General features: G+C 37.3%; 1 protein-coding gene across 1 annotated transcript in view; it reads left to right on the top strand.

Moving 5' to 3' along the window:
- LOC118733641 (lipoma-preferred partner homolog) overlaps nt 1-10,478 on the top strand; it is a 250,790-nt gene that overhangs the window by 10,490 nt on the left and 229,822 nt on the right. Inside the window, exon 2 of the mRNA XM_036463135.1 lies at nt 61-599. Within this exon, the coding sequence (XP_036319028.1) occupies nt 132-599 (468 nt within the window). The 5' untranslated portion in view covers nt 61-131. The remainder of the gene's footprint in view (nt 1-60; nt 600-10,478) is intronic.

Here is a 10,478-nt window from a genome sequence, read left to right as displayed (position 1 = left end):
ACAAAAACGTTCAATGCATTTTTTTTTAAATTGTCAACTTTCATTGTTCCTTTATTGCAGCTTAACATTAAAATATTTATAAAGCATTAACTTTACCTACTCCAACAAAATTGTTAATCATATAAGAAACAATGCCGGAATATTTAAACGCAATGACGGGTCGTTTTAAGAATTCTAATGCCAGTGGTGGCATCACAACTGTGACTCCACCAGCTCCTTACGATGCTAGCACAATCATCTATGAATCCATGCAACAAACACAACAATACCAGCCACAATATCAACAACTAGAATTGCAGCCACCGAATCTGGGTAATGTTATGCCTAATGCGAATACATACGACTACATGGGCTATGCACCCGTTTCGGCACCGGTAGTACCGCCGCCACAAGCGGTGAATGAGCACGAAATTGAGTTTCTCAATTGTCGGCCTAGGCGTTACAAACGCACCAAACGCACATATACGAAAAGAAAAAATAAAACTACAACTAAACAACAAAATAATGAGAAAACAACAACAGCAGCAACAACAGAAAATACTAAAGCTATGCAAATGCCCGCTATCAACAATCCGCCAAACGTACAAATGAGCTTTAAGGTAGGTGGAAATACATATATGTACTACATACATATAAATATTCTGTTTGAGCCGCCTTTAATTGTATGTGTCCATGAGAAAAGAAAGGGCAATTTTTGCCAGTATTGTGCCTTTTTACCTAAAAAGAGTGTGACATTTTAAAAAACGAACACAAAATTTTCTCACCCTTTGCCTTTCATTTAGAATCGGACACGAAAAGAGAAAGGGGCAATCAAAAGGCTACATTTTTTGGTAGAAATGAAATCAATATAATAGGTTAGGTTAGGTTGAAGCGGCTGCCTGCATTTTGCAACTTACAACGTAAGGCGTTGTCGCTTTTTGCGCTTTACAAGATCACATTGGGCGTGGTGACAATTTTGGTACTAAACATGGATTACCTCGTAAGATGCATACATATTCTCCCAGTGGGAATAAATATATTACACTTATTCCTTAGTTGATCTTTGTGTGGCAAAAATTTTGTAAAAATAAAATACATAAAATGAAATTTAAGTACGTGTTTTCCACGTTAAAGTTTCAATTAAAACAAAGTAATCGGGCAGGTTCTGCAATTCACTTGCGAGTGAATTTCAACCCCTACCAACTTGAATTCAAAGCGCACTTACCTCAAATTCACTCGGAAGTGAATTGCAGAACCTGCCGGAATGTTTCATTTTAAAAAGATGATGTTTTTCATGTTGTCGCTGCTCTTTTGTCGCTGACAGCGAAAGAAAACTAGCTTAACATTAAATAAAAAAAAAAAAATTGTAGATCAACTAAGAACTCCATAATACGTACACAAACCGAATTTTAAGTCGATACAACGAATTCTGCCAGATCGGGTATATAACGGCTATATGATATAGTGCCTCGAACCGAATAAAATTTGTTAGGTTTTATGCCAAAAAAAAATAAACTTTTGCCAATATTAGAATGCACGCGTCGGTTCCGTTAGATTGTCGAGTTGTCCCACACGTGGGTTCTTCCGACCATCTTTCATTTGTCGTCTCTGAAAAAGTATATTTTAAGCAATGTTCTGCCGGTAGAAAGCGGTGTGCCCGCATTGTGTGTAGAGTTGACGCCACACAGGTTGGTTCACTTTTTCGCTTGCTCGTCTGCTTTACAGTTACCCTCTGTGACCTGGCACCCATACAATCTGCTTAGTATTCTTTGAAGCTAACTCGCTGAGGACTTTTCTACATTCTATTATCATTTTTGACGTTTCACATCAATCCAGTGAATTAATAGCTGCATGGAAAACGGAGTATATTGTTAATGAAGGCAGATTAAGAGCGTCTTTTATGGTCGCGAGCTATGTTTGGAAGACAGTGCAGTGGTCTGGCAACCCAAAGCAGAGATCTAATGATAGGTCTTTCAAGTGTATTTTACTCCCTACTCTTAGATTTAGTTTAGAGGCATCAGTGTAGACGGCTGTAGAATTATCTCGGAGACCCCAGAGCGAATCCTCCTCCTAGTCCTTCCACGAAGGGATACCAGTGGAGAACTTGTTCTCAAGTCCGAGATCGAAAGCCGGTGTTGTGTAGTCAAGATCCCTAGAGTCGGACAGTTTTTATATATATGCCTGTGTAATCAGCTTCATATTCTCATAAATCATTCGTAGGTCTATAGAACACGAGAATTTCTTATATTTCGCTAGTTCGGCAAAACATTAAACTGATTTACTTCCACCACAAACAACCTTTAATGTCTCGAAAACCAAATACGACAAAGTAGGCCCTATTTCAGTGAACGTTAACAATTCATTAACTCGTTTGCATTATTTAATTTCATAATCACCCTCATTGCGAGAGTCGTGTCGAATGCAAGTCGTTTTTGCGTCATTGCCTAAAATTTCCACTCGACTAGTGTATTAAAACGAAAAAACTTGGCAGCACTGTATAGTTTTCGACGATTTTCGTCGCTTATTTCAGCACGACAGTAGACAATGCCAATGTTGTCGAGTCGTACAATTTAGCCTAATTTACGACTTACCCAATGAGGCTGAATGTGTTTCGACTATAAGGAGACAGGTGGAAATAATAGTTAACCTGCACCGATTTCGCTGAAACTTGACATGTACTATAATTTTATCCGATTTCGATTAAACTAAGTTTGTACTCTCTCATTTATTAGAATACCGTAAACGTAAAATATGGGGAAGATTGGATCACTATAACGTCTACAACTCGCAAAAAATATGGGTCCAATCATTAAGTGTGATGGAATTTTGGTTAATTTTTGTTTTCTACTTTCCCCTCTTAGAAATACAAAGGTCATACTTAAAAATTGCATAGGTATAAATATTCTCAATTCTCCCAATTTTCGGGTGATTATTCCAAATAAAAATAAGAAAGGAGAAAATCGAAATATTAAGAAAATTGAAAATTACATACATACAGTATTGGACATATCTATAGCACCCCCCTTTAAAAGCGATATTGTTCGCCACTTATGTTTAATTATTTGTTTTTAAAAATTTTCAATTAAAATATAGTTCATTCTCTAACAAAACCCATATAAACCCATGTTTTAAACTTTTCAAAAGACCGCAAAAAAGTGCAACAAACTTTCACTTAAATTTCAAACTTTTTTCTCAAAAGCTCTAGAATTTTCTTGAGTACACAGTTTATAGCGCATTCAATTTTAGTGCAATAAAGTGCAAGTTTCAAGTCGCTAAAGATTACCGTTGATTTTTTAGATTTTTTTTGTCTCATTTGCTTCCATAACAACACACAATTTATTTTTATATGGCACAAACCCGCCACATCTTCAACGAAAAAATTCTAAAAAATCAATGGTAACTTTTAGCCACTTGAAACTTGCACATTATTAGACTAAAATTGAATGGGCTATAAAACTGTGTATTCAAAAAAGTTCTACCGCTTCTGAGAAAAAAGTTTGAAATTTGGGTGAAACTTGGTTGCACTTTTTTGCGGCTTTTTAAAAAGTTTTAAACTTGAGTTTATATGACCTCCCTCTTCCTCTCCTACCACCAGCGGGTTCCCCGTTGAATACTTTCAGAGCCGGAGCGTCGGTGTTAATTCGAACGACATGATAAAACCAGCAGAGCCGCATTATCGGCTGTTGTCATTGTCATACTTCTGCGCCATATACCAGCACGGGCATGATGAGCGACTTATATTTTCGTACATTGAGATAGGACTTTACAGAATGTTTGTTTGACGATTGGAGATACTTCGTCTTGTCCTCGTTTACCACCTTATCCAACTTGGAAAAGTCAGAACAAACTTCGCAGTTTTTGTTACCAGCAATTGCAGCCTCTTGTAGCAAATTGTTCCTGAACGGTTCAGTTCAGCAGCTCTTATTATCTTCTTCGACATCAGATTAAAGGATTTATTCGAGAGGGAGTCGCCTTGTCTGAAACCCCCTTTGGTGACAAACGGCTCGGAAAGGTCATTCCCAATTCTGACGGAGCTGTTGGTATTGCTCAACGTCAGTTTACACAGCCGTATTAATTTCGCGGGGATACCAAATTCAGACATCGCGGCGTATAGGCAATTGTTTTAGTGCTGTTGAAAGTGGCTTTGAAGTCGGAAGTCGCGGGTCGTTTGCAAGATTTGGCGTATTTGGAATACCTGGTCTATGGTGGATTCGCCAAGTCTAAGGCCATACTGATAACGCCCAATCAGTTCGTTGACGGTGCCTATGCTTAGAAGGCTGATCCTGCGGTAATTAGCGCGAATGGCGGTGGGTTGGGCAGAGTACACTCAAATTCCAGTCGTCGGACCACATTCTGAAAAAGAATCTCATCAACTTCTCGCCGCAGTACTTGAATTGCTCAGTTGGCAGGCCGTCAAGCAGCTTTGTTGTTTTTCAGCCGCGTAATTGCTATTCGTACCTCGTTATAGTCAGGCGGTGGAACATCGACTGGGGGCTCGGGTTCGGCTTCTCCATTACTTTCAGTGCTGCTACATTTAGTAGGGTGGAAAAGTGTTTCCTCCATTATTTAAGTACGTTCTGGACATCGGTTACTAGGTCCCCATGGCTGTTCTTACAGGAGTTCGCTCTGATCTTGAAACCTTCCGTAAGTCGCCTAACACTCTGGTAAAATTTTCGGCCGTTTTTCCTGTCGGCCAGTATTTTAAGTTCTTCGTTCTCCCGTAATTCGGCCTCTTTCTTATTGCGGCAAATACGTGCCGTTTCCCTCTTTAGTTCCTTATAGTAGTCCCACAAAGCTCTTTTTTCTCTGCAGCTTCTTCACATTTCTCATAGTACCAGTTGTTCCTTCGGGCTCACTGAAATCCGACTACTTCTTCGGCGGCGGAAAATGTGGTTCCACTGCTCGCATATGTCCGCATGTTGAAAACTGCTCTCTGAAATCAGGTATGAGATTCGAGTGGCGAATGCATTGACCGTCTCTTGTGGTTGCAGCTTTTCGAACTTGTGCTTTCCTTGTATTGTTAGGCGGACGTTTTTTGCTGCATGAAGGCGGGTGCGTATCTTGACTGCAACAAGAAAGCAGTCCGAGTCGATGCTTGGCCCTCGGAGTGTACGTATGTAGGTCTAAAACACTGGAAGTGTGTAGTCCGCCTATCACAACATTATCGATTTGGTTTCTCGTTTTTCGATCTTGAGATAGCCAAGTAACTTGATGGATCTTTCTATGCATGTGTCTCGAACTGCATACTACCATGTTTCGGGCCCCGGCGAAGTCGATCAGTCTCAGTCCGTTATCGGACGTTTCGTCGAGGAGGCTGAATTTTCCGACAATGTCGCCAAGAAACCCTTCCTTGCCCACTTTGATGATGAGCGAGATGCGGGTTGTGGCTAGCAGCTCGTCCACCGGGGTTAACGACAGTACTCGGCGAACGAGTCTCTCACAAATCTCACAAATACAACACCGAATTTGCGCTCCTTTACATGGCAGCTGTAGTAGACGTCGCAAAGCCCCAACAATTTTTTGCCATTCCCCGTCCAATGGATTTCTTGGATGGCCGTGATGTCAGCTTTTGTCTCTACGAGATTACATACATACATATATACCCTGCAAACCCTTTTTCAGAGTATTCTGAATTGTAGAAAAATTCTAAAGAATTCGTAAAGATCTAATTTTTCGCCGAATTTTCTAAAATTAAATAAATTGTGCACGCTTCGATTCTTTTACGAAATTTCGGCAAAGAATCGGTAAAGCAATGAAAATAATGCTGCTATGTGAAAAATTTCTCGCAGAATATTTTCAGAAATTTCTTTATCTTTCGTACAGAAATTTCTTTACGAGTTCGTATAATTTTCTTTGAAGATTCGTAAAAAAATCGTTACAGAAATGAAATACTTCTAAAGATTTCGTTAAGATTTCGGGAACTTTGATTGGCAGGGTATGTATCTAAAACCCTTAGACATTCGCCCCTTTCATACTTAAAAAAAAAATGAACGAATTAGTTTTATTTGACTTTGTGCTTAAAAATCAACCCATACTCAAGCGATCACACTGCAGATGCTCACCACAGTACTGACAACAGTGGTTAGCGTAAGTTAATTTCGCATACAAACTAAAAATATAAAGCGAAGGGATGGTATGTAGTTGTACTAAAAAATGTAAACAGTTGTGTAAATAGGATTAAGAAATGTTTTGTCGTTCAACGAGAACGCCGCAAACGCAGTGCCTGCAAATAAGCACTTTTTTTTCATTTGGATGCTCGAACATTTTGGATGCACAAACATTCGAATCTTTGTTATAATGCCTTTAATAATGCATTCACGGCGATTTCTACCCAAATCTTTTTTTATATTTCACAGTCTTGCTTTTCGAATGTAGTAGTCTATGTTGATGGCATTGAATTCTAAATTTTATAAAATTTTAAATTCTATAATACATTAAATTTTATTTATGACTAACGTTACTTAAATTGAAAACAAGTAATTTTTAATCGAAAAACAGAACCGACTTCAATTCTCATGCAAAAATTTAAGAGTACCGTTAATTTCTTCATGATACAATGATCGGATCTAAACCAAATTAGTATGGGACCACCTCTGAGGTAACACCTTTCCTTTAAAAGAAGATTTATGGAAATTGGTTAATGATATACAAACTTACGCTAGCTCAGTATAAAACAAAGCATTATCGTATTATAGTTTTCACCGCTTAATTGTGAGCGTCACTGATTCGGCACAGGCAGTCCACAGTTTTCTCCACATTGTGATCGCAAGCGATAAAACGCCATATGACATTTTGCCGCTTGAAGCCCATTCGTCGTAAATTCTTGAAATCCTGGTCGTGACGTAGAAACGCTAAATCATTGGCTGTTTTACGTTTCGCTGATTCGATTATTTTAGAATTCGTTTTTTTCCGTTGGTGTTGTTGCGACTTTTGTCTTTTTGAATGATGTTCGATGCGCTCTGGCACCTGTTGGATGAGGTGATCGACTACTTCATTGAGATCATTAAAACTGGCGATTAGAGCGCATCGAACATCATTCTCATTGTAGCCCATTGCTACTATCTGCCGCACTACGGGTCATCGCATTCCTTCTCTTTTAGTAAAGGCAGCTTTAGGTTGACTTCTCTGATGTGTTGTTCCAAGATATTCTTCAAGCCTTTTAGGAAAAACGTTACTAATGATAAATGGTCAGTAAGAGGAAAGCAGCGGTTAAGATTTACCTACCTTCGGTAAGAATACGACCTTAGTCTCTGCTCATATGCAGAGACCTATTATACTTTTGAGAGTACTGACGCTACTTATTCTTCATATTCAATGGTTTAGAAATTTGAAATACCTCTTGAAGCATTCATAGAAGTATGGTCATTTCGAGGAGAGGCAGGTGGAGCACGCTAAGCCATGACATGTTGTTAGTCTTTCAAAATGTTAATAAAAGAATATTTGAAGCTATGCTAGCAGAGTCCTTCTTCTATACCAAAATATCAAAGGACTTATCCGGAATTCGTTATTCTTCCGAGCCAATCGATGTACGCGCTTCGACCAATATAATATTCTTGGCCTATTTTCACTGATTTACCCAGAAAGTTGAGGCCTGCGTTAAAACCTTAATCATAATGTACTTTTTTGTGCATTCTATTTCCTAGTCTCCATTAGTCTGGAATTTTCTTCAGACAAGAAGAAAACAGAGCGAATGTGGCTAGTTCGCGATCTTAAGAAAGCAGAACCAGTGGCTAGGGTGACCTTAACATATCCGTATCTAAATTGTGTACGCAACACCACTTTATTTCATTCTGCGTACAAAATAAAGTGCCGAACATAACAGTTATTGATGAAAACTGTCATGGATAACTTTACTATGAAGGAAATGTTCTACAACTAAGTGATACATACCAATCGATTTCTTTTTTCAGCGAGACTCAAATTTGAAAATAAAATTTTATTTGCAATTTTTATGCAAAATTAAAAAAAATAATTATTTTTGATTTTTACATTATAAAGCTAAAATTTAATTATTTTTGATTTTTATATTATATGTCTTAGATAACAGTTATTGAAGAATTTTATTTTATTTATAAAAGTCATCAATAAAAATCAGTCAATGACTTTTACTTTTAAAAGTCATCAGTTCTACGTACAAAATAAAGCGGTGGCCCCATGACGTGGAGATTTTAAGGTCCACTCTACGGGACCTTAATTACTGGAGGTGGAGATTTTAAGGTCCACTCTAAGAACAAAAAAAAAACAGGAACGCTTAAAATTGTTTGTGTTCTTCTTTATAGTGCCACACATTCTGGAAAAGTTAACTCTCTTAAGTATTGAATTCACCAGAGGGTCCTTAAAACAGCAATCTATGCCAAATATAAACTACTGCTGGCTCTTAGGTGGTCCACGTCACATTCTACCCCCTTAGGTGCTTGTATGCAGCTGACTGCGCAGTTATTGAGTGCGTTGATTTGGATAAATTTCTAAATGAATTTATTGCGCTTGAATGCATTCGCTTGAACCAAAACAGTCGGAACAGTTGGAGTTCAAAGTCAATATGACGTAACATAGAGTTTGCTGAGAACTCCACAATTCGATAAATGCAATCCATCTGAGCGCGATGCTGACTGGATGCGTTGCGCAACTGCAGTTGACAGCTTTCGTTTAGCGGCGTCCACCATCATCTTTTTTCCCCTCTCAGCACATTCTCTTTGTTCACAACAACTCTCTGTTCAATATTCATTGCTAAATTCAAATTTAATATTAATCTTCCACTTTTTTGCAGTTTTTCCTCTTCTGCCCTTTTTTACTTCATTTAGTACGGGTTTTGTCTTTCGTTACGTCGCTTTTTTACATACGTATTTTTATTTCTAATGCTTCATTTGCTTCGGAATAAAAATACTACTCCAGTCTCCAATGCTCAGATTTTGTGTATGACTTCAATTAGGGGTTGGATAGCTTCCTGCGTACAACTTCGACTGTACGAGCGGTGATTTCCTAAGAGGGATACTTTCAGTGCATATGAGTTTTACCTTTGTACCTCCATTCATATATACACTCACGGCGAAAAGTATTGGCACAGATTGATTTCATACAATATATGCAACAATTTCTGCAACAATTTTTCCCAAATTTTTTCTAAAAATATGGTTCCCACTATAAAAAAAAAAACATAAAAATATAATTTTTAAACTTTCTGCGCAATTCTATACATTTTCAAGCAAGCTTTCAACTTTTTAATTTTTTTCAGTTTGCAGTTTTGTAGCTCATTAAATTTTAGTACAATAAAATTCAAGTTTTAAAAACTAAAATACCGCGCTGATTTTTGATATTTTTTTTTGTTACAAATGTTTCGCATTTTTTCAATGCAAGTATTTTCGAAATAGTTTTTTGTAGAAAGGAAAATGCGTTGAAATAAAATTGCCAAAAACCAACGGTAGAAATTAGAGCTTAAATCTGATTAAAAAGTTAAAAATTTGCATGAAAATTTATTGAAATTTTCTGAGTTTTGCACAAAGTTTACAAATTATATTTTAATGCTGTTTGTTGTGATATGAACTACATTTTGGTAAAAAATTAGCGGAAAAATAAAAATTGTTGCATAATATATACATATGTCGTGAAAAATGCTCTGTGTCAATACTTTTCGCCGTAAGTGTAAGAATTTCTGCGTATCGAAGCATAATATTAATAATATTTATTTATAATGCATTACATACGGTGGCGGTTGCTCGATTGTTTGTCAACGCTCTGCTCTTTGTTGCTCTAACAAGAATAGTTTTGGTAGACGATTCCTATTTATGGATTAATGAGGTGGCGAAGCTGCAGTGAAGGTTGTTTAAATGTTGTAAGCTACATATGTATGTAGCATCCAAGCGTGGGAAGCGTGTGCTGGTGGTAGTTAATGATTACACATCTGCCCACAGTATTTTGTTTTTCTCAGCGCAATGCTTTGTCGATTTTATGGTATTTTATATCAAAAGTAGATTAAGTTATAAATTTAGGATTTGTCAAGCTTATGGTGTGCTAAACCTGATTACCGGACACCTAAGTGACCAAACTCACACGTGTCGACTTGATGATTAACCGAGTAAAGAAAGCTTTAATTGCACACTGATTGTCATCGCTTCGTATCGTCGAAACCTCCACGTTTCTTGTCTTTTTCGCACATATGTATGTATGTGTTGGGAGAACTTACTGAACTTGCTTATGGAATTCTGCCAGCGCAAGGCATGACTGTACTATAACCTCTTGAAAAATCCTTTATATTATGAATAAGTATGAGAAACACTTAGTATTCTTCTGGCAGTTGAATTTTATTATTAATTATTTAGTTTAAATTTTCATGTTCGAACTTGTTTGCTTATTTTACCAATGTAATAAGTATGTAATAGTTTGAGTTATTTTGTCGAATATGAAGTTGCGATTTCTGAGAAAACGGTTTTTGTTGTAGGAAATCTTGATACTGTAAGTACTGAACTGGTTACCGATTGGAGGTGACAACTCAATAAAGAGAG

The sequence above is a fragment of the Rhagoletis pomonella genome, unplaced genomic scaffold (genome assembly GCF_013731165.1).
Source record: "Rhagoletis pomonella isolate Grant_MI unplaced genomic scaffold, Rhpom_1.0 Rhpom_scaffold_00002, whole genome shotgun sequence".
Lineage (NCBI taxonomy): Eukaryota > Metazoa > Arthropoda > Insecta > Diptera > Tephritidae > Rhagoletis > Rhagoletis pomonella.
Note: the sequence above shows the minus strand (reverse complement) of the source record. Positions and strands in the feature narration are given on the sequence as shown.